The 24,727-nt window shown below is 42.8% G+C and overlaps 2 protein-coding genes across 5 annotated transcripts in view; both read left to right on the forward strand.

Moving 5' to 3' along the window:
- The first annotated feature begins 11 nt into the window (after positions 1-11).
- Positions 12-5,206, forward strand: fbxo43 (F-box protein 43). 4 transcript variants are annotated; one of them, XM_079691708.1, is made up of 7 exons: positions 20-158; positions 246-318; positions 1,596-2,478; positions 2,607-3,323; positions 3,677-3,779; positions 3,916-4,110; positions 4,590-5,206. In XM_079691708.1, the coding sequence occupies exons 3-7, from the start codon at positions 1,664-1,666 to the stop codon at positions 4,836-4,838; spliced, it is 2,079 nt and encodes a 692-aa protein (XP_079547834.1). In that variant the 5' UTR covers positions 20-158; positions 246-318; positions 1,596-1,663; the 3' UTR covers positions 4,839-5,206. The 4 variants fall into 4 exon arrangements, with proteins under 4 accessions (XP_079547832.1, XP_079547834.1, XP_079547833.1 ...); XM_079691707.1 differs by having other exon boundaries at positions 272-318; XM_079691709.1 differs by having other exon boundaries at positions 25-158; positions 275-318.
- Positions 4,903-24,727, forward strand: part of rgs22 (regulator of G protein signaling 22) — a gene marked incomplete at its 5' end in the record, with an annotated part of 52,993 nt that continues 33,168 nt past the window's right edge. Inside the window, 9 exon segments of the mRNA XM_079692788.1 lie at positions 4,903-4,935; positions 5,855-5,917; positions 6,551-6,733; positions 6,862-6,908; positions 6,910-6,945; positions 8,290-8,406; positions 8,560-8,712; positions 19,882-20,032; positions 21,463-21,585. Of these exon segments, the coding sequence (XP_079548914.1) occupies positions 4,903-4,935; positions 5,855-5,917; positions 6,551-6,733; positions 6,862-6,908; positions 6,910-6,945; positions 8,290-8,406; positions 8,560-8,712; positions 19,882-20,032; positions 21,463-21,585 (906 nt within the window).

The following is a 24,727-nucleotide window of genomic DNA, read 5'->3' on the forward strand; positions in this document are numbered from 1 at the left end:
CACCGTCGACAGAGGGCTCCAACTTTGAAAACGTGGTTGATCAGTGTGACTGTCCAGTGCCCTGCAGAGGAACGTGTAACAGAAACAAGTGGTGCTCAACCCTAGACCTGCCGGAGGACATCACTGCATACAGCTCTGCAGTCACGTGTCAGACTTCTGTAAGTATGTTTTTTTCAAAATGTATGTTTTTTTCAAAATGTATGTTTTGTTATGTTTGCTATTTGTGCTCCAATGACTGTATGTAGCTGCTCCCCTAATGTTCCACGTTAAGCAGCTGAACGACACCCAGATGTCTGCTCGGCTAACGGCAGCAAACAGGTGATTAACACGGGGGATTCCCATCATGCGGTTGCTATGTGAAATTGTTATATATATATTTTAGCGCAGCCTTTAAGTTAATTAATTGATGACATCTTCCTTCCTTTTTAAACTGTACTTTGACATTTGTTAGTCTTTGTGCGTGTTAATGTTATGGCCTTTCCGGCCTCCGGGCACGAGGACCAGATTAATGCTAACAGCTATTTCCTTTATGTTGTTCTGTGTGAACACACACAGTGTTGGCCCGTGCCTGGGTCCCCTGGCAGCAGGGTGTAGCTCGAGGGGCCAGTGGCGGGTTTTTGGCGGCTGTAGCTCATTTTATAGCGGCAGCAGGGAGAGCAGGCGGGGGGTGGTTAGCGCCTCTCATAGCAACGCCAACTGACCTGAGACGCTGTGTTCAACAAACTGCCGATATACACGCTGAATCTACTTGTATACCTCAGAAGAATATCATTTGTTCATATTTTGTGTACACCTATTTACAAAAAAGGCAAGCTAGGTAAAGTGGCTAAAATGCTCCCTGTGTTTGCACTGTATATTTCACATCATTCATCCACATCTGTAAAGTACAGTGTTTCCAACAGAATTCTATTTGTGGGGGCACCGCCCGCCACAAATAAATCCATGTATGGGAAACACTGAAGTAACTAAAGGTATTAAATAAATGTAGGACACATTTACCTGTAAGTATCTCAAAATTGTACTCAAGTACAGTACTTAAAGTGAACCTATCATGCTATATTTGAATAATATATTGTAGAGCCATACCTATACAAGGCATATTTATACGTTTTATTTTTCAAAATACCAAACAGATCATGCATGTTATCCATTCCTCATTTCGCTCAATTTAACACTGCCTTTCATGCTCGGATTCAATGAGAACAGCACAATCTGGTGGCCTGAAATATGTACTAGAGCGTCTCCAGCGCTTTCGAACGGCAATGTCCGTGGCTGTCTCCTCCTGATTGGTGGAGTTGGCCCAATAGCCGTAGCGCCACTTCTGTGATGTCATAGAAGTGTTCAAATCTGGATCAGTCTGCATCGTTGCAGCCCCTTTTTAAGAGATTTTGGTATGGAGGAAAATAGAGAGGGTTGTTTTTTCTGACACTTGGTGAGTTCCCTGACACACCAGGGACACATATTCATGTATAAAAGATGTACAAAGGTGCATTTTGCATGATGGGTCCCCTTTAAGTAAATGTACTTAGTTACTTCCCACCTCTGCTCACTTCATGCTTTGCTGTCCCTGAGGGTTCACTCATGTTTGTCTGCAGGTCAGCTCCCATCATCCCCTCTTGGAGAATTTGGTGAATGGGACAAAAGTGCAAACGGGAGGAGGAAAATGCAGTGTACTCCTGAATCCAAAGTGTTCCTGGAGAGTCTCAAAGAGCAGCAGTGTTTTGATGACTGCGCTGACAGCGGATACTCGGGTCTGTTCCACAGCCCTCAGAGCCTCTCTGCTGTGCTCCCCTGTCCAGCTTTATCTCCAGTGGAATTCAGCGAAAGGCCAAAAGAGAAAGAAAACCTCTGGCTTGCAGTCACACCTAAAGAGAACACCAGAGAAGCAGTGGAACTTTTGACTAAAGACTCCAGAGTAGAACAGCGGCCCACAGCAGTTAACTGGTGCGAAACGCCTAAAGTATATAAGAGAGATGCCTCGTTGCGACACAGACTTCTGCTGTCCAAACCCTCCACGGACAAAACTGACAACGCAAGATCCCCATGCAGCAGAAGGACTGAATCTCCAATCAGAGTCAAGTCTGAACACTGGCTCAGTGCATCACTTGACTCTCTGGACACTGTGGCGGGGGCTTTTGTATCAAGCACTTTAAAATCCCAGCAGGATCTGCCACTGTCTGGTAGGAAATGTTGTATCCTCTTCACCCAAGTAAGGACCTCCACTCTTGAAGATGGTAAACTCAACTCTGGTATCCTTTCCAACTTTGAGGGAAGAGGTTCACTCACAGATGCAGATTTCAGTGAGAGCATTTCTGCCTCTGATCAAGGTCCTAATGAAACTTCATGCTTTATGAAATCCCTGCCTGCTTCTTCTAAGGAAAACTCTCAATCACGAGTCAGCCATGTGGAAAATAACCTATATGACAGCTCAAGTGGCTTGTACACCCCGTCATCCTCACATACACCAAAATATATCAGGTACTAATTTCTTGATTTTGTTGTACATTTTCTTTTATAAATGCTTGGAAAAGCAATTATGGTAATAAGGACATTTTTGCTTAAATATTCAGAAACCTGCATCTAACCCCATTCTACCCCTGGAACAGGTCTGTGTGTGAAGACAGTGGTTTTAGTTCCCTGGCCCTTGATAAATCCCAAGACTCCTCGGTGGACCATGACGGCTCCTTCCTGGAGCTGCTGCTGCTGTCGGCCTCTAGAGGAAGCTGTGACACCCCCAATCTGGCAGAGGCAAGGCGGCGCTCCCGTTTACAGCGCCAGCACAGGCTCTCTACCCTTAGAGAAGGGGGCTCTCAGTCTGAGGATGACCCAGCGGAAAGAAAGCAAGACCGTCTTTACAGCCGTTCTAAAGAAGATGAGGTTTTTGCTGACAGTGCCACCCCTCGCAGCGTACTTTTTGCTAAACATAGTGTGATGTCTGATTTGACCATGGCTAAACAAGGTGATGGCTCTCCACTAAGGGAAAATACAGCCAAGCCAGAAAACATGACACCTGCTAATCCAGATCTTAGGACAACCCCAGTCAATCTGTCTCTGACTCCTGCTCTGCAGCTGGTTCATGCTATGTGCCAACAGAAAGCACACATGTTTTTTGGCCAAAGTCCAAGTCTGAAGGAGCAGTTGAAGTCCACTGCAGCCCTGGCTGAGACCCCGGTGACCTTCAGGACCACCATGCCTTTGGCAGGGCTCATCGGCAGGAAGATGGGCTTGAGGAAGGTGGACATACTCTCAGAGCTGAAGAAGAGGAACCTCAGGCACATCCTGGCCCTGGTCCTCAGCCACCTGACCCCGCATGGCATTTACAGGTTCAAGATTTTTACAGAATTAGCTACCTGAACACTTTGTTTAATCTATTGTACAACTTTGAGACTCCTTCCATATGTCTCAAAGGTTAAAAGTAGGTTGATTTGCAACGTATCGTTCATTAAACTGATAGTCATTTATAACTTGATGGCAGCATTAATGAAATAAATGAGATACTCTTAACAGAATTCATACAGCATATCATTGAAGCTTATGTCAGACCGGTACAGGCTTTTAAAATTGATTTTATTAAATTAGTGCAAAACTTGGTTATTGCTCGAAACATGAGGCCTGATAAACAGCTAGTGTTAAAGGGTCAATTGTTGTCATACATACATTTATTTTTGTTGGGCAGGTGTGGTCGGGTGTGCAAAAAATGGAATGAAATCATCCAACAAGACAAGCGAGCAAGTTTCAAGAGAAGATGCCACCTCAGTGAAATGGAGGCGGATCTTGAGGTTAGAGATCTGATATATAACTGTTGCCATCTTCCTGCGTATGGAAACAAAAGCAGATTCAGTTGTATTTTAATTCAGTGTAATTGAACATTTCACACCCAGTTTATTAATACTGTTATAAACATTTGTTTTATAGCACGGTGGTGGTGTCCATGTCCCTGATGCCGACACCAGACTGGCTCTGCTCAAGAGGTCGGCCCTCAAGACGGTTCAGGCCCAATCTAGGTCGTTCAGCTTCTGCACCCCCCATTCAGCAAATAGCACTTTAACCCAATTAGGGCTCAGCACCTTGAATTCAGGCAGCAGCCACAAAAGGGACACATTTCTAGAAGTGAGTCTAATTTTTTTTTTATTAAACTGGATTTCCTTAAATAGATTATGTATTGTTTATATACATTACATTATGGTCTGTATTGATTGCTGTTCATTGAAGTATGATTGGTGTTTTCTGATCAAAAATCTTTTTATTGTTTCGACAATGCATAAGTGTTTTTCATTTAGAGATGGAAAGCAAAATATATTCATACAAAAGAGACGGTGGTCTGTACTGATTGTATGTACAAAGATTTTTTTTTTTACAAAGAACACAAACAAACAATAACAACTAAAGTAATCCCCTACATTCACTACCAGTGAGCCTCATACACACAATTATACATCAGGAACATTGTTAGATAAATATATATACATACATGCAGCAAATACCTATACTCATACAAATTGAATGATTGGGTTTTTAAAATGCATCTTACTGAAGGGACTGGTCTGGGAAGTTTATGTAAACTTAAGTCATTTTAATATTTCTTTCAGGTTGCCAAAACGCTCTTCAACGATGAGTCCCTGAAGCCATGCCCCCGCTGTCAGAGCCCCGCGAGGTGCCACTCAGTGAAGCGGGAGGGGGTGTGCAGCACAGCGGACTGCGCCTTCCAATTCTGCTCTGCTTGCCTGTGTGCCTTCCACGGCTCCAGAGAGTGTGGCAGCCAGTCTACAGGCCGCCGCAGGAAGGACATTATCCTCCCAGGGAGCGCTCAAAGCAAGCGAAATGTTCGCAGACTATGAGCAGAAAGTGCACTGTCATTGTTTTTTATTATGCTGGGGTCACTTTAGCTTTTTTCTCTGCCAAATGGTGGAGATGAGGCTTGGCAACAAAGAGCCAGTACATGAGAGCAACTTCTGTACTTATCCATGTGTCTTTGTACTGTTTTTTTTTTCCTTACTTTTTTCAACACAGTTCTTACTTGTGTGTTTTTTAATTATGAATGTGAAGGAAGTCTCATCAGCAGAACTATGATTTTATTAGCTGGTGATGTATTGTTCTATACACATTGATCAACTGTACAGAATGTTTTATGGAATTGAGATTTTCATCTTTTACAAATGTGTTTTCAGAGTATTTTTAAAATAAATGTTATCTTTTTTTAAACGTGTCACGTGTTTTGTCCCTTAATTGTGAAACGGTTGGTCCTCCATTGACTGGAGTCCCCATAAATGTGTTAGTGTTTGGCGCCATCTAGTGGTGTTACTGTAACTTGTCTTAGCTCTTGACAATCTCATTCTCTTTAACTTTTTTCCAAATAACATCTAAGGGTTTGTTGATGGTCACAGAAAATAAACATTTCTTAAGACTTGAGGATTAAATGTTTCTGGCTCTCAGAAAGCAAAAAATCACTAACTTTGTCTCGTTCTGGTCTAGTTAAATGTTTACCACCCCCTGTGTTTTGAAAATGAGTACTTCCATAGCAACCTGCAGTGTGTCTGTAATAACACCGAGGTTTGAGGCTGTCCGAAATTCTAATGTGACTGCATGGCTTCCTAGCAGCTGGATCCAAGACTGGACATTTGTATTTTTGAAGTTAACAATGTGTGGAGTAGTGTCAGCAGGTGAGATCTTTACTTTTAAGACATTTCAATTGACTTCTTTGGATCTCTAGTTGGTTTTGTTACTTATGTGACTGTGTTTTTAAAGAGTTGCAAAACCTTACTGCTGGCAATTTTGTGAGTATAAGTTTGGATTATTGACATGTTTAGTCAATGTTTCCATCAGTTTGTCCTTACTTTGTCTCTTTCATTTGCAGGAGAACTCTCTGGCCTCTGATGAAGTATTGGTTCACTTCTTCAATGATTTCTTAAGTCTGCCGGTAAGGCTAGTCTGAGGTGTTGATGTAGGAGATTTTCACTACACTCATTCTCCCTTCTTCAGAGGTTGAAGAAAAGTCAGATCTTGCACTTAAGTAGAAGTACAAGAGTGAAGTGATACTCTGACTTTTAGAAGTTAAAGTGACTGAATTCAAAAATGTTTCTCAAGTAAAAGTACAAAAGTATTAGCATCAACATACAGTGAAAGTAGCGACAGTAAAAGTAGTCATTGTACAGATTGGTCCATTTCAGAATAATGATATGTTTTATAATGATTGATCATGAAAGTGTTCTCAAAGCTGGTAAAGGTGCAGCTAGTTTGAATGACTTTGTATACAGCAGGGTAGCTTGTGAATTTACTCCAGGTGGAACTTAAGTCTGATTTAACACTTGATTATATTTCACATCATTCATCCAGATCTGTAAAGTAACTAAAGGTATTAAATACATGCAGTGGAGTACAAGTACACCATTTACCTCTGAACTTTACGGTAAAAGCACAAAGTAGCAAAACAATTGAAATAAAATACAAGTACCTAAAAACTGTACTTAAACTTGAGTACAGACGAGTAAAGAGTATATGTACTTAGTTACTTTACGCCACTACCTTCTTATACCCTTGCCTCTTTATCCAGTCCTTCCCAGAGGCCTTACAGTACGACCCTCTGACGGGGCAGTTTGAGTTGGTGGAAGGGGCGGCTGACTTTGTCTCCAGAAGGATCCGATCTGTCCTGCACAGCAGCAAATCACAGCTCCTCACTGGAGACCCCACAGCGCCGGCCAGAACCCCTCCAGTGGACAACCGCTACACTGTCCGTGTAAGCAATGAATAATCACTTTATGTGAAAATGGATAGGTGGATAGATTAGTTTTTTCAGAGGAGCAGAACGTCTGCAAATAGGGTTAGAGGGTTGACTTCAGGAATGTGTCTCCCTGTCCTTTGCAGTGCCTGGACCGAGAGCAAGGAGTCCAGTGGATCATCAAAGAAAGATTTTTTTTTTCTTCTCAGTGATTGCTACAGTGAATACAGGTAGTACAAGTGTTTAAACCTACTACGTCATGAACAATACAAATGAAGTTGACCTAATTTATACGAACGTTTTTATGTATTCACATCATAACATATTTCTATGTTATAAATTAACTTAGTGTTAATTTGTACTAATTGTTATCAGTTCCAGTCCTTTTCATTCTTGCCAACCTCTGCTATAACGTGAACATTCTTGCTTGCTTATCTAGATTTGAAAGAAGATTTGCTTCAGTCTTTCATCTTTTCAAAGAATGCATTTGTCATGACTTGCAAGGTGGAGCTTTTTGTAGCTCTACTTTCTTTGTGCATCTTGAGAAAAGCCTTTGGGCCAGATCCCTGTAAAGACCACTTTACTGACTGGCACTCATTTATAACACTTCAAAGTTGTTTAACACAAATATCAATTGCCAAGTTTGGTAATTCCATTAACATTGATCATAAAATAAAAGGTGAGAGAAAATGATGTTCTCTCTAAATGTATTTTTTTTCTGTTCTTTCCCAGACTAGCCAAGTTGTTGTTTGGGTGGAGCCCAGTCTTGTGTATGCACAGGAGGAAAGGCGGTTCAGGTGGAACCCCCATGTCAGCCCCACAGCTGCGTTGTTCAGCCCAAACTGACCAGGAAAATAAAAAAGCTCTTAAGGTCCTAACATGCTCACATTCTCAAAAGAACAGTTCAGCAAAAGAAGGTACAGTATATCATTGTGAGATTCCTCCATGTTCACTGCAGGCTAGAGTCTACTGAGATAAGGACTCTTATATGAGCTCTTTTCTTACTTCTCAGGGTCAATGAGGATGCTCAATGTTACATGTCTATGCTCTGACCACATGGAACATCTCAACACAAAATGCAGTGTAACATTCAGATGTTCTGAGCAGGAGAACATATGTACGTTTTCTTCTTGTCCCTCCTCTAATCTTCAATGTAGGAAAACCCCAATCCTGCAGGGCACACACACAGAGTTGAGCCTGCACGCTAGAGAGGAGACACTTCTGAAAGAGTCTTCTGAAGTGCAGCTGGAGGAAGTGGCAGCCACATTGGTTAAACAGGTGCTGAACAATGCACTGAGCCAGGCAGACACTTCTGATTGTTGGAGCACGTCAGGAGAGCAGACACATCGTAACAGCACACACAGATCCTGTGAACGTAGAGCTTGCATTCAGCATTTGGCTGATGGGGGCACAGACAGGGGGGGGGGAGAGAAACTTCAAGAAGGAAAAAAGAAGAGCGGAGGGGAAGAAAAGAGAAAGTGGCCTAAGAAGAATAGAGAGGTAGGGAGAAGAGACAGAGACCAGGAAAATATCCATGATAATTGTTGCCAGGGTACCTGTTGCTGTGGCAATAGACAAGGCGTTGATGAGTTAAATGAGTTTTTGCGAGGAACGTCAGGAGAGAAGCTGCTTAATCTCTGGATGGATATAGAGAGACTGATAGCTCCCCAGAACAGAGAGCGGAAGAACAGGTAAACATTACAACAGGATACAACTTTAACAGCTGCACTGAACTTGGGGGCAACATAATTACAAAGTGGTCCTGGTTTAACAATGAACATTTTTGACAAAAGCTGCAGCTTTTAAAGACAAAATGAAGTATCAAATGGTGGTTTCTTCATAAGGCATTTGGTCCTCATGAGGAGCAGGTACCTGGTGAGCAGCAGCCTCTCTGTGGAGCTGCTCTCCAGGCTGGGACTCACCACCTCCCCCTGCTGGACGGAGGACAGGCTGCACTCCGTCCAGCCCCCCCTCACTGAGGCTCTGCTCCACTACTGGTGAGATTCACTGTATTCAAGTTCCCTTATGGTATACAGTATGTGGGTCAAGTGTTTATTGAAATATTTAGTCCATTCATATGCCTTGCTACTGTACTTGATACAATGTGTTTCACTGCATATTGTGGTGCCACGTGATAGGACATAATTCACCTCAGGATATTGTGTTGCAACACCGACCCCGTTAGAGCGGGCGCCAGAAGCTAGGTTCATTCATGCTAGCTTCACATGCAGTAACAAGCTAATGTCTTACCTTTCTGAATGTTTCCTGTTAATACAGTGTGGAGTTCCATACTGAACACAGCGCCTAAGACTTGCGTTCTTCGGCTCTACCCTGGTGACCCTGAAGTTTTCAAGAAAGTTTCCGAAGACTCAATGAACATGGCTAATCGCGATGTTTTTGTAAAGCTGCCGGAGTTTTGGGAGCATGCGGCGTGGTTTGCACACGTGGAGGCGCACTTCGCCTGCCGACAAGTCCGTGATGGGGATTTTTGAAATACTACCATGTAGTAGCAGCGCTGGGAAGCTCCACGTCATCATCGGGATTACCACCACCTTAACGACGCCACGACACCTGACCGCTACCCGTGCCGCACATTCAAGACTTCTCAGCACATCTGGCCGGTACGTCGGTGTTTTCGAAAGTGGACCTGGTTACCACCAGGTGCCCATGCATCCCCTGGACGTCCCTAAGACAGCAGTGATAACACCGTTTGGACTTTTCGAGTTCCTGCGGATGCCTTTTGGGCTCAAGAACGCTGCCCAAACGTTCCAGCGCCTGATGGATTCGGTGCTGCGGGACCTGCCGTTCGTGTTCGTCTACCTGGACGACATACTCGTCGCCAGCGCTTCGGTGGAAGAGCACCTGTCACACCTCAGAGCCCTTTTCACGAGGCTCAGCCAACACGGGTTTTTCATCAATCCTGCAAAGTGCCAGTTCGGGGTTTTTGATATTGACTTCCTCGGGCACCGCGTCACCAAAGGCGGTGCAGCACCCCTGCCGTGGAAGGTGGAGGCTGTTGCAGCTTTTCCTCGCCCGCTCACAGCCCGGTCGCTCCGTGAGTTTCTGGGGATGGTGACTTTCTACCACCCTCTCATCGCCCGGGCCGCTCACATTATGCGGCAGCTGTATGAGGCTTTGAAGGGTATGACCCCCATCCAAGCGATCGACTGGACGGCAGAAGCTGAGTCTGCTTTCACGGAGGTCAAGACCGCATTGGCTCAGGCGCCCCTGTTGGCGCACCCATCATCCACGGCTCCCATCTCCATTACCACAGACGCATCAGACTACGCCGTTGGTGCAGTGCACGAGCAGTGGGTGGAGGGCGCTTGGCAGCCACTCGCCTTTTTCAGCCGCCAGCTGACGTCCAGAGAACGCAGGTACAGTGCTTTTGACCGAGAGTTCCTTGGACTTTATTTGGCCGTGCGGCACTTCCGTCTTTTGCTGGAAGGCCGTGAATTTACGGCGTTTGTCGACCATAAGCCGCTAACGTTCGCCATGTCTAAAGTGGCGGAGCCTTGTTCGGCACGTCAGCAGCGGCAGCGGCAGCTTTCCTACATCTCGGCCGGAGGCGGTTCCTCTCGTGTCGACATCAGCCGCAGACATTGCCAGGGCTTTCATTGCGATGTGGGTGTGTCGTTTTTGCACCCCAGGTATTCATCCGGCACGACGCGCACAGAGGCCCCCTACAACCCCCTTACGATGGACCTTTCCGGGTTTTGGAGCACGGGGACAAGATCCTGGTGGTCGACCTGGGTGGCAAAGCCGAGCACGTCTCGGTGGACTGGGTGAAGGCTGCTCACCTGGACTTAGACCAGCCAGTGGTGCTGGCTCGACCTCCGCGACGGGGACGCCCCCCGGCTGTGACCCCTGTCACGGGTTTAGGACCTGTTGTTCCGGTCCTCCTCTTCTGCACAGGCGGATGTCGCTTTTCCGACTCCCGTGCTCAGGAGTCGTGGGGGTCGGCGCGTCGTTCCTCCCCGCCGCACAGACTTTGTTTACATGTGAATACAGATGACTTCCACAAACTTCTACAGAAGATGGCCGTGTTGGAAATGAAAATGCAACGGTTGGAAGTTAATGTGGAAGTGAATGGACTAGGTTGGAATGACACCACTTTACCAGGGTTGCAAAAGCATGCTAACTCAAAGCTAGTTAGCAGCTACAAGGATTCCAATGAACAGGAGGGCTGTGTACCGGCTAATAAATCTACTGATAATAAATCTACAAGTGGTAGTCCTCCCTGGAACTCTCTGGGTGCAAGGCCGAAGAGTAAATAATTTCCATGGGATTTGGGAGGATGAACAACAGGCAGAGCCCAGCGCTCTGAAACCTGTGATCGACCGGCTGGCCTGCATTGTTATCACCCAGGAAGAGCGCCTCTTCAACCCCTGTTCATACTAGGAAACAGCTGTGGACAGCTACTAAAGGGAGAACTACAAACAATCTTCCTAAACCACCAAGTGTGCCAATCCAGAACAGATACGCTCCACTGACACAGAACCAGAGATCTCTTTCTGATGACCTGGATAACCTGTCCTCTTCACACAGCAGGGTAAGGACCAATAGCTACTCCAAAAGTAAAAGGCTAGAGGGAAAGCTAACGACTGGGCCTGAAACTCTGATTGTGGGTGACTCTGCTGTAAGAGATGTAAAAAGTCTGTGTAGCAGAGGTGTGGACTTGAGTCACATGACTTGGAGTCCGAGACTCGAGTCACCAATTTGATGACTTGAGACTCGACTTGACAAAATCACAAAAGACTTGTGACTCGACTTGAACTTGAACACCAATGAATCGGGACTTGACTTGGACTTGAGCCTTCTGACTTGAGGTGACTTGATACTTTAATTCAGAGGTCTCCAACACCCGATCGCGAGATGCCGCTCGAAGAGCAGACTCCCGTCGCGGAGAGCAGAATCTTCAGCCGCTCCTACTGAGAATCCTTGCAGGCAGGGGCGGGTCTTTATTTAGCTGGGCCACCATAGGGCCAATCATATGCGAGGGCACACTAGGATCAAGAAGGGTGAGGGCACAGCAGGTGTAGTGGTACAGGCCAGCTGCACAGAGCGACGGGGAGACGGATTTAAATGCAAGCGCGTCGGAAAAAGTCAAGAAATTAGCGAAAACCGAAAAAAGAAGCAGCATCTGGCTGCATTTCAATGATATTGGAGAAAGCAAAGCTGAGTGCAGGATTTGTAAAATGAAAATAACCTTCAGAGCAGGGTTTTTTTTTTTTTGGTAACCACTCAGGATTTATTGTCAGAGGTGGGAGAAGTTCAGATCTTGTACTTGAGTAAAAGTACCAGATTTTAGGAATAGTCGGTTACAATAAAAAGTCCTGCATTCAAAATGTTACTCAAGTAAAAGTACAAAAGTATTAGCATCAAAATATACTCAAAGTACCACCTGCAGAGGGATCTAGATTCAGGTGTTCTTTTCCCCATAGAGACCGCTTCGCTGCACATTATCCCCATCATAAAGATAGATTGTGGGTCCCTTCTAACATGTTGTACACAGTGGAAATAAACATTCTGGTCACCTCAGCATCAGGGATCTTATACATTAAACTCTTTCTGAATCAAACCGTCAAGGTAGCCTTACCTTACTGATCCCTCTTAAATTATAAAAAAACATGTTACTTTACCAGCAGAGAGAAAATGGATTATTAAATTATTAATGTGACTAATAAAGAGCAGTTTGATTATTAAGTATTATTCTGTTGATCGATGTCATTACATTTGGTGAAAAGCACATAATTACTTGTTTAAGACTCGTTTTGTCAAAGTTTAGGACTTGGACTTGACTTGAACTTGAGCACAAAGACTTGAGACTTGACTCAGACTTGAGAGCAAAGACTTGAGACTTGACTCGGACTTGCAAAACAATGACTTGGTCCCACCTCTGCTGTGTAGTAAGAACAACACCAAAGTACTCTGTTTTCCCAAGGATATGGTCTCTGACTTCTGAGAAGATCTTGTATATTGGGGCTGAACATCAGACTTTAAAAAATGTGGTACTGCACATTGGAACAAATGATGTTGTGAAACAACAGTCAGAAGTGCTGAAAAAATACTTTAAATGTCTGTTGAAAACTGTGAGCTCTCTAAATGCAGAGGTGTTCATCAGTGGCCCTCAGTCCCAGTCAGAAGACGAGTGGAGAGATTCAGCAGATTGTTTGCACTGAACACCTGGCTTTGAACTGTCTGTACTGACTATTCTGTCCATTTTATTGACAACTTTAACTTTTCTGGGACCGCAGACATCTTTTTAAGGTAAATGGAGTTTGCCTGAACAAGTCAGAAATGACATTGTTTATCTCAATCAATCAATCAATCAATGTTTATTTATATAGCCCAATATCACAAATGTTACATTTGTCTCAGTGGACTTCACAGTTTGTACAGAATATCAGTATGACAATATGACACCCTCTGTCCTTAGACCCTCACATCGTACAAGGAAAAACTTCCAGAGAAAACCCACAGTTTAAAGGGAAAAATGGGAGAAACCTCAGTGAGAGCAACAGAGGAGGGATCCCTCTCCCAGGACGGACAGACGTGCAATAGATGCCGTGTGTAAATTGAAAAGATAATACATTTGCAACATAGGTAGTCCAAATGTTTGGAAATGCATGTGTGTATAATAGGAAGATGAATCCATGAGTATATCCATCCAGGACTTATGATCCAGGACCACAGCCACGACTCAAGATCCAGGACTCGCAATCCATGACACAGGACCGCAGGATCATCCATGACTCCGCATCCCGGCGTATATAGACACCAAAAAGAAAGAAATTTGGGGAAGCTGGGTTAATCGGAACATGAGAGTACACAGGTATAGACAGAGAGAAGGAAGAAGTAAGGTGTCCCCCGACAGTCTAAGCCTATATCAGCAAAACTAGGGGCTGAATCTAATCAGCCCTAACTATAAGCTTTATCAAAAAGGAAGGTCTTAAGCGCACTCTTAAAAACGGATAGGGTGTCTGCCGTCCGAACACAAACTGGAAGCTGATTCCACAAAAGTGGAGCTTGATAAGAAAAGGCTCTGGCTCCCATTGTACTTTTAGAGACTCTAGGAACAACCAACAACCCTGCATTCTTGGAACGCAATGCCCTAGTAGGACAATAGGGTATAATGAGTTCTTTAAGGTAATCTCTAACATATTCAACTGCCTGCGTCATCAATCTGTTCCCTCTGCCAAGGACAAGCAACAAGATGAGTCAAAACACATCGCTCAGAAAACCTTGAAAATCTATCACTGCACCCGCCTGAGGAATGTCTTGATTATGGGAGACAAATGGAGGAGTCTCCACCACCCTTTACCCCCCCCTATCACCTCTGAAGATACTCTTCCTTCATCCCACAGCTCTCTATACTCTCCGTTCACCCTTTCACCCTCGCCCACCCTCCTGGAGATCGCTGAACACATGAAGGAGATACAGAGGGTTGGCACAGATTCCTTCCTGGAGTTCAATGACCAAACTAAGGCAATGTGCAGGGCTGGCAGCATGTCCTTTACCCCCGCTCCTCAATGACGCCCATCAAAATCACCGAAGCAGAGACGTGCACCACCTCCCCCATCTCAGTCACCGTGCCTACGTCAACCACTTCCTCCCCCTGGATGCGCACCAACAACCCCATCACCATCACCATGCCTACCACAATCATCCGGACCAAAACGTCCTCCCCCCCTTCAAGACTGCTGTCTCCGAAGCCTGATAAGAATGTGTGTGTAAAAAACGCAAACACTGACTGATATATGCTGGGTCCAGGCTCAAGGGCGTATGGCACTCTCAACTCTTTCCAGGACATGCCGGTGCCCTGCCTGCCTGTAGCTTTGCCGATATCTGTGTTGATAGGTAATAGATTAAGAGCAGTGAATCAGCTTAGACACAGGAAGCGCTCAAAAGTTTGTGTGAGTTTATCAAATTTAGAAGTGATTCCATGTCAGCCACAGCTTGTCACAAAAAATCTTACAAAATCTGACACCAACAAACTTAAACTAGCTTTATTAAATGTCAGGTCTTTGGCTGGAAAAACGTTTTTAATCAATGATTTTATGACTGAGGACAATCTCGATTTGATGGAAACTTGGATTGAACAAAATAACAGTGCAGCTGTTCTTATCGAATAAACCCCTCCCAACTTTAGTTTTATGAGTCAGGAAAGAACGCATAAGAAAGGGGGTGGAGTTGCTATTTTGTACAATTATTCCATTCAATGCAGGAAGACATCTTATGGGAACTTTGCTTATTTTGAATATGTGGCCCTTCAGCTGAAATGCTCCTCTCGAGCTCTGTTCCTAAATATCTATAGACCACCCAAATACTGTGCAAGCTTTTTTGATGACCTTACTGAACTGCTGTCTATAGTGTGTATTGACTTTGTCCGTCTAGCCATTGTTGATGATTTTAACATCCATGTTGACAACCCCCAGGACAGAGGGGCTAAATAACTGTTTTGTGTTCTTGATAACTATGGACTGACAAAAAACAAACAAATCTCCAGGTGCACTGAGAGATCTATAAAGAGAGACTTGGCCTTTATAATTTGGAATTGAAATTTGCCCGACAGTCTTTCTTCTCTGATATCATTGCCAAAAACTAAAACAACGCATGTGCCTTGTTCGCTACTGTCGACAGACTAACCCCCCAGTGTCAGTAGCCTCCTGAATTTCTATCCACCAGGGCGTGCAATGAATTTGCCTCCTTCTTCACTGACAAACTTCAGAAAATCAGACGAGCAGTCAGTGCCTCTGTATCAGGTACAGCAAATGTGTTGTCCCTGTGTCCACTTAAAATCAATTGAAACACCATGACACAATTCCATCAGATTAATGATAAAAACCTAGAGGACATTATACAACTTCTGAAATCCTCCTCCTGCTGCCTTGATATTATTCCAACAGGGTTTTTCAAAAATGTTTTTCCTTGCATGGCCTCAGATCTACTTCATATAGTAAACAAGTCTCTTCACTCAGGTATTTTTCCACAGGCCCTGAAAACTGCAATCATTAAACTTCTCTTAAAAAAGCATAATCTAGACGCTTCAGTAATGAACAATTACAGGCCCATATCAAACCTCCCATTTCTAGGTAAAATCATTGAGAAAGTAGTCTTTCAACAGTTGAGTAATTTCTTGCATTTAAATAACTGTTTGGATGTGTTCCAGTGAGGCTTTCGTCCAAACCACAGCACTGAGACTGCTCTTGTAAAGGTCTTCAATGCACTTAAACACAGACAGTGGCAGAACTTCAGTGTTAGATCTCAGTGCTGCGTTTGAAATTGTTGACCACAACATATTACTAGACCGACTAGAAAACTGGGTGGGACTTACGGAAACAGTTCTAAATTGGTTTGAATCCTACTTAAAGGACAGAAACAACTTTGTTTCTATAGGTAAATACATATCTGAGTTGACAAATATGACATGTGGGGTACCTCAAGGCTCCATCTTGGGGTCTCTTCTCTTTAACATCAACATGCTACCACTGGCTCAGATAATGAAAAACAACAAAATAAGTTAGCATAGCTATGCGGATGACACACAAATTTACGTAACAATTTCACCAGGAGACTATGCTCCAATTCAAACACTGAGTAAGTGCATTGAACAAATCAATGACTGGATGTGTCAGAACTTTCTCCAATTAAACAAAGATAAAACTGAGGTAATGGTTTTTGGAGCCAAGGCAGAACATATAAAAGTTAAAGCTGAGCTTCAGTCTGCAATGTTCAAAACAACAGATAAAGCCAGAAATCTAGGTGTAGTCATGGACTCTGACCTGAGTTTCAACAGTCACATTAAAACAGTTACTAAATCAGCTTACTATCACCTAAAGAATATATTTAGGATTAAAAGACTAATGTCACAGCAGGATTTGGAAAAACTTGTCCATGCTTTTATCTTCAGTAGACTGGACTACTGCAATGGTGTCTTTACAGGTCTCACTAAAAAATCTATTAGAAAGCTGCAGCTGATTCAGAACGCTGCTGCTCGAGTCCTCACTAACACTAAGAAAGTGGATCACATCACTCCTGTTCTGAAGTCTTTACACTGGCTTCCTGTGTGTCAAAGAATAGATGTCAAAATACTGCTGCTGGTTTATAAAGATTTGAATGGTTTAGGCCCAAAATACATTTCTGACCTCCTGCTAAATTAAGAACCATCCAGATCTTTCAGGTCTTCAGGGACGGGTCAGCTTTCTGTCCCCTGAGTCAGAACTAAACATGGAGAAGCAGCGTTCAGTTATTATGCTCCAAATATCTGGAACAAACTCCCAGAAACCTGCAGGTCCGCTGCAACTCTGACTACTTTTAAATCCAGACTAAAGACTTTTCTTTTTTTCCGCTGCTTTTAATTGAAACTGAGCCGTTGTGTTCATCAGTAAAGTGGAACTTCTGTGGGAACTATTCATATCTTAAACTGCACTGTAACTTTTTATTCATGTACTTTTTATTCATGTATTTTTTCTTTTAATGTTTCTTTTATTATCTTTTCTTTTGAATGACTGTTTTTAAAGGCCTTTGTCTGAATGTCTTTCATTTGTGTAAAGCAGCTTGAATTGCCTTGTGTTGAAAGGTGCTATATAAATAAACTTGCCTTGCCTTGCCTTACGGTGAGACGATCTCCCGTAAAAGCTCCGTAAAGGTACGTGTTGTGATGTCTGTGTTTGCTTCCCCTGTCGCGAGTTCGGATCACTCAGTGATCATATATATACTTAAATAATCTGTGGAACCTCGCCTTTAATCGGATATATTGTATGTGCAGCTACGATAAGTAATAAGGGTATCTTTTATCTTGAGTTCTGTGCCAAGGCTCAGGGGTCATTTAGATGTTTCTTAAGAGACTTGTGTTTTGTTTTGGTAAAAATGGTTTGTATCGTCATTTAGCTGAGATTCTCCCCTTTAATCTGGTATAACACATTAATAGGTTCTTAAATATTAAGATGCCCTGAGACAAAGTGTCGTGAAAAAAAAAAGCCCCCGTCGAGGGCGGCTTTTAACGAATAGCAAAATCAGTAAATTATTCCATAATGAAAATAATTATAGTGAAGTAAAATCCTCCCAAGTTCTACCTCCACCAACTACAACAACAACACTGCTTTTATCTGTATATGTTATAATCATTTAATAATTGTATAAAACTTCCCTTTAGAGTACTTAACATTTCTTTTTCAGGTGTTTTACTTACATAGTACTTTTACCTGAGTAAAGCATATAAATCTCCACCAACAAAAAACCCCACAATTTTTTTAAATACATTTGATACATTGATTCCAAGGTATTTATGGATTTAGTTGTGTGGGTGTAGGGAAGACCCCCAACCTCGGTATCACAGTTCAAATGGCTAAGAGGCAGAATCTCAGATTTAGACCAATAAATGGAGGAGCCAGAAACCTTGCCAAAACTGTTAATCAGATTGTGGACTGACGGGAAGGATGTTGATGCTTTTGTTGTATAAAATAAATGTTATGGTGGAGTGAATTGTTTTAATGCCTGAAATGCTGTCATGTTGTCTTATGGCTGAAGCGAGTGGCAGAGAGTAATGGGCATCCTTTCCTAGTGCCTCTGTTTAGGATGAACGGTCTAGATATGTTTCCATTGGTGGTTCCAGATGCTGAAACGTTATATGTCTTAATCCAGTTGAGGAAGTAAGGGCCAAAGCCAAAGTGGTTTAAGGAGGTGAAGAGAAAGGGCCACCATAACCTATCCAACACCTTTTCTGCATCAAGTGACACATTGATGGCCAGAAGGCGATTCATTTCTGTCAGGTTTTGTTTTTTATAGATTTGTTGTGTGTATACTTTGCATATTTTCTGAGGGCTGTCTCCCTAATGAAGCCTGTCTGATTCAAGTGATGGGATAACAGATTCCAGTCCGATTTGAGCGTCTGTATTTATTAATGATATAGAGCGGGAGCAGTGTATAGGGTCTTTATTGGGTTTTGGGATAAGTGTGATTGGTTTTCATATGATGGGGACATGTTGGGCTATGGAAAGTCTATAATAACAATAAAAAGAATATAGGGAAAAGAAGTAATGACCAGAAATGTTTATAGCATTTGACTGGGCATCCATGTAACCCTGGGGACTTGTTATTGGGCATAAGCAGTGCTTTACTGAGTTCATCTACGGTGAGGGGTTGGTCTGCTTTGTAGGAGACTGTCCTCAGGAAAGCATCAGCGTGGGCAGGTGTAGTGCAGTTTGTGTACTATAGTTCAAACTATAGAGTCAACGTTTCTGAATGTTTCATTTATTGCAGTGTGGTCTCATTTCCCAGAGCAGTCTTCTATGTGATGTTAGATCTTTGAGTTTGTTATTTTTAATTGATTAGCCAGAAAGTTGCCATATTTGTTTCAAATTCAAAATGTTTTCGATGGAGTCTGAGAAGGTTTTATTCAGGTTTTTAATTTAGAAGATAGTTCATGTTTGGTTTTGAGTAATTATGTACTTATTGTTTCTGTAGGCGTTTGAGAGGATAGGGTGACCAGTCTCCTTACCTCCTGATCCTGTGTCAGGGGAGTTGTTGGTTTCTAGCAAGGATGGTCATTCTTTTTTTAAATAAACTGGGTCTTTCAGGAGTAATATGTTTAAGTGTCATCTGGGTGGTGGGTGTGATTACATTTTCGGTTATTTATTTGATAGTGATCTGAGTGTGGTCTGAAATTGTAAAACTGTGGCTCCATGTGTGCGTGAGCTGCTGATGAGAAAGTAGTCGATACAGGTTTTGTGGTAGGAGTAATATTGTGTTGATCATCACCAGTCCACATTCTGACATATACTGTTTTTTTTGTAGATGAGAGGAGAGGCCTATGGCAGGTTGAGAAGGATGTTTCTGGGTTTATCACAGTGTTAATACGGTTACTAAAATAAAGTGTGAATTTGGAGAGCTCTGTGGGTTAGTCAGTGTTTGGGCTGAATGCTGGTTATTGTAAATCTGTTTTTTTTTACGTCACAGTAAATGACAATAATTCACCCTTCAGGATGTGTTACGTGAATATGGTGCGTTTTTGCTTAACAGAATAGAAGCCACGTGTTTTTACTAACTGTAGGTTGAGCGGTAGGTGTCTTCAGCTCCAGTGCAGTTTTGTAGATTCAGTACACCTTCATAAATAAGTATTTCTGTAAATGTTCTTGTTCATTTTCACCTCCTTCTCCCCACAGGGTCCCTCGGTTCTGGACGTCTCACTGTGCCCGGGCAGAATATGAAGACCCCCATCCCCTGGAGCTGTGGACAGCCTGCGGTGTTAGCCCTCTGTCAGACACACAGCCGCATCATGGTTCCACCACCAAGACCCCCTCCCCCCATACTCAGGTAGGAGCATCAGGATTTGAGGGGGGGAGATGATCAGAGATGAGCAGCATTGCAGCTCTCACTGTAGGTTCTCTCAGCAGGTGGGATGCTGCTGTCACTTACTCTAAGGCATATTTGTTGCTATTGTTCTAAGTGAGGCTAAAATCAGGATAAATGAAGAATATGAACACAGTCATTTAGTAAAAAAAAACATCATTTGAGGATTTGCGGCATTCTCTGTTGTACATAATTGTACGTTGATGTATACAGTGTATATATACAGATGCAAGAAAAAGTATGTGAACCCTTTGGAACTACCTGGATTTCTGCATAAATTGGTCATAAAATGTGTTCTGATCTTCATCTAATTCACAACAATAGACAAACACAGTCTGCTTAAGCTAAAACCACACAAACAATTACATGTTTTTATGTTTTTATTGAACACACCATGTAAACATTCACAGTGCAGGGTGGAAAAAGTATGTGAACCCTTGGACTTAATAACTGGTTGACCCTCCTTTGGCAGCAATAACCTCAACCAAACGTTTCCTATAGTTGCATATCAGACCTGCACAACGGTCAGGAGGAATTTTGGACCATTCCTCTTTACAAAACTGTTTCAGTTCAGCAATATTCTTGGGTTGTCTGGTGTGAATCGCTCTCTTGAGGTCATGCCACAGCATCTCAATTGGGTTGAGGTCAGGACTCTGACTGGGCCACTCCAGAAGGCGTATTTTCTTCTGTTGAAGCCATTCTGTTGTTGATTTACTTCTGTGCTTTGGGTCGTTGTTCTGTTGCATCACCCATCTTCTGTTGAGCTTCAATTGGTGGACAGATGGCCTTAAGTTCTCCAGCAAAATGTCTTGATAAACTTGAGAATTCATTTTTCCGTCGATGATGGCAATCTGTCCAGGCCCTGAGGCAGCAAAGCAGCCCCAAACCATGATGCTCCCTCCACCATACTTCACAGTTTGGATGAGGTTTTGATGTTGGTGTGCTGTGCCTTTTTTTCTCCACACATAGCGTTGTGTATTCCTTCCAAACAACTCAAATTTGGTTTAATCTGTCCACAGAATATTTTGCCAGTAGTGCTGTGGAACATCCAGGTGCTCTTTTGCAAACTTCAAACGTGCAGGTCAGAACACATTTTATGAACAACTTATGCAGAGATCCAGGTAATTCCAAAGGGTTCACATACTTTTTCTTGCAACTGTATATATATATATATATATATATTTATTGTATATACATTTGAGATGTTAAACTTGGGCCTGGGAAGCTATAATGGGATTTGTTTACTATTTATGCACACTGTAGAGACTACATGATGAATCGTTGCATTGTCTGTTGAAGCAAAAAGGAAAACATCTTTGCATCCATCATTTTCTTCTATTTTAGATAAATGTATTTTATTAAAAGATGTCTCTTCTTTGTTTGTATTTCGTCAGTTATATTCTGGCAGAAGTCAGTTACTGGACAGCAGAATAATGGAAAAGATGATCCAGGCTTTAAGTGCTGACTCGTGTGCCGGCTTACACTTCACAAACTTCTGTGAACAATCTGGAAACCAGGTACCATAGCAGCTACTGGTTAGTTTGCCATTTGGATCACATGTCCAGACATATAGTCTTAATTGCATGTTGAAATTAAACTGTTATCGTACATTAACATCTAAAGCAGTACTACAATCACAGCCCATTCATTTGGCCTTTCTTTCATGCTGTGCAAAGAAAAAGCAACCTCTTAATCCAGATATCTTACCATGACTCATGCATGCATTCACGTGCAAGGTTGTGGCATGACCACCAAAACAGAAATATATGGACACAAGATGTGTGCAAATGTATTTAGTTTCCTATCCATGTGGACATGATTTAAGTTGGGGGGGGGGATCCGGGGGCATGCTCCCCCAGGAAGATTTTTTTTTAAATGTTGAAGTTAAAAGCATCAGTCTGGTGCACTTTGAGAGGAACATTAGGAGAGCTATGGATACATCTTTCAACACCCATATGAAACAGAACTGTAAGCAGATTTACTTTTTCTTTATGGATATTTTACAAATCACTCCCCTTTCAAACTGTATTCTTGTTTATTAATAACAACTTTTTTTTACTGTCATATAGTATTTTATACCCGTTTACTTTATTCTCTTATTTTTTTATAACCAGTGCTTGAATTGGAATAAAAAAGGTGCCAGTACTCTAAATCAGCAACAAGTATTTGGCACAAAGTCATAGTATATCCTATAATGCTGGTGGGTTTGTCTCTTTACTGTATATTTTAGAAAGGCTCACTGTACTTAAACAAAATGACTCAGGGTGCATCTGAGATTAGAGGGGGTGCAGTGGTAAAGTGCTATTTTTATAAGTGGGGAGTGGACCTGACACCCTCTAGTCTAGGGGGGTCCGGGGGCATGCTCCCACCGGGAACATTTTTTTAAAATATTGAAGTTAGATGCATCAATCTGGTGCACTTTGAGAGCAAAATGAAGAGATATATGCATACCTCTCAACATACATAATGAAACAACTGTAAACAGATTTACTTTTTCTTTATGGATATAAAAGAAAGTAAAGCTTGACTCCTACTGGCTGGTTAAATGACTCCTCGTCCCTGAGGCCACTACCAGTTTTTTGTGCCATTTTGCTGGATTTATTTGTCAATAGCGTTGCTGCACAAAGTGATAGCCCTCTAGTTTAAATCTACTACCCAAAAAGAAACATATGGAGATGGGTTACTATTTAAAAAAAATTGCAAATCTATTTGGGAACAGTGGGGCCGGGCCTCAAATCCTATAGGGGGGTCCGGGGGCATGCTCCCCCGGTAAGATTTTTTTTTAAATGTTGGACTTAAATGCATCAATCTGGTGCATTTTGAGGGGGAAATAAAGAGACTACACCCATATGAAACAAAAATGTATACATTTAAATAATCATAAAATCATAAGTACATGGCCATAACCAATAACATACAATATCCAATATGAAAAAACATTGAAACTTGTTTATTTATTTGTTTTTGGTTCATTTATAGTTGTGAGTTTGTCTGGGCTCCTGAATCGGCCTCTCCGGTCTCCCTCCTCTCCCCCCTGCTCCTCTTTGAGGCAACAGCAAAGACTAGTTTTAGCTCTCAACAAGTTTATCTTACCTTTTTTCACCTAGTTAACATTTTGTTTGTATTATTCATGCATATTTTACTAATCACTACCCCCTCAAATGGAAATATGTGTTTACATAAATGGTGACCGAACCGTTTGAGACCCACTGAGATAACTTAAACTAAGTTAACTATCTAAAGACTCAGAGAGTAATTTACCTCACCAGACCTGTAGTTATCAGCCTCTCAGTCTGACAGCAAAGGACTCTCCCTCCACCTTGTTGTTGAAACAGCTCCGTATATCCGTTAGCGCAGCTAGCTAGCACCAGATGCTAACAACAATACACGTAACCGGTGCGCGCGCTTTCTCGCTCGCTCGCGCCACACATACACCAACACACACCCTCCCGAGCTTGAATGACACACAGAGACCAATGGAGGGCATTAGTATGATCTGTATGAAAGTGGCAATGTCGGCAGGCCACGTCATGTAGACAGCCAGTCACCCTCTGTGAGGCAGAGTCAGACCCACATTTGCGCTGCGTTGCGTTTACAATATATACGTATATTGCCGGCGGCTGAGTACCGGCATTTTACTGAGTACCGGCACCTTGCCGGTACTCAGTAAGAAGTGCCGGTACCACATGGGTAAAAATCAGAAGTCCCGGTACTGCGTACCGGTGAGTACCGGCCCAATTCAAGCACTGTTTATAACTATAATGATCATATAAATATTTGCCTTTACCTCACTGGTTGTAGAAAAAGCTTCTTATATTCGTTAGCATAGCTAGCTAACCAGATGCTAATAACAACAAAGTTATTGATTGTAATGATCAGTATGACAGAAGAACAGATCGCCAGTGGGCTTACAACTAAAGACACAGCCACGCAAAAACTGCGCTATGTGTACGGCTCCTTATGGGTACTGCTTGGAAGTGCCGGAGCGACGTTCTGGTGCTCTCCGTCAGAACTGCACCCTCTAAGAGGTGTGACTTGTGCCAAAGAACAGATAACTAAGCTAACTGAGCGGAGCACTGACGTGTCAACGTACGCCAACGCCTCCATCAATTTTGAATGGGTTGACGTAGAATACAGGCGACGTCACGACGATGTCAGACGTCACGACGATGTCAGACGTCAGACGTCACGGCGACGTATCATAGGTGCACTCAAAGTACGCGCTCACGTGGTGGCGGCGTAGCTTAGAAAGCCCTATTTTAGGGTTATGGCTAGAAAGGATCCGTCTAGTGTAAATATGACGTCACGTTCTCGTTGTAACTCTGGTTGTAATCGGAGCGGCTCGGAAACACATCTACAGCTGTAACATGATGCAACATACACATTAATGCAGCAGCAATATTAATAGAGAAACATCAGACATAATAGTAAAACACTGCAAGGGAACATTTTATTGCACCAGGAGCTATCTTGGGACTTTTACTGCGACAACGTTGACTTGCCTGTGAATAAAAAATAAACCATAGTGTTGGTGATCTACAGTGTTGTCATTCTTCTTTGAACACCAGCAAGACTGCTAACACCCTATTTCAACAATCACACTCCCTGTCATTGACATAATTAATAGATAGTTTAGCTTCTCACCATCATTTGCTGTGG

Source organism: Notothenia rossii (assembly GCF_949606895.1).
Source record: "Notothenia rossii genome assembly, chromosome: 7".
NCBI classification, from domain to species: Eukaryota; Metazoa; Chordata; class Actinopteri; order Perciformes; family Nototheniidae; genus Notothenia; species Notothenia rossii.

Coding starts and splice junctions, on each gene's coding strand:
- fbxo43 (XM_079691706.1), top strand. CDS start 1,664: ATGCAGTGTACTCCTGAATCCAAAGTGTTCCTGGAGAGTCTCAAAGAG. Junction 3,324..3,676: donor ACCCCGCATGGCATTTACAG/GTTCAAGATTTT, acceptor TTTGTTGGGCAG/GTGTGGTCGGGTGTGCAAAA. Junction 3,780..3,915: donor AAATGGAGGCGGATCTTGAG/GTTAGAGATCTG, acceptor TTTGTTTTATAG/CACGGTGGTGGTGTCCATGT.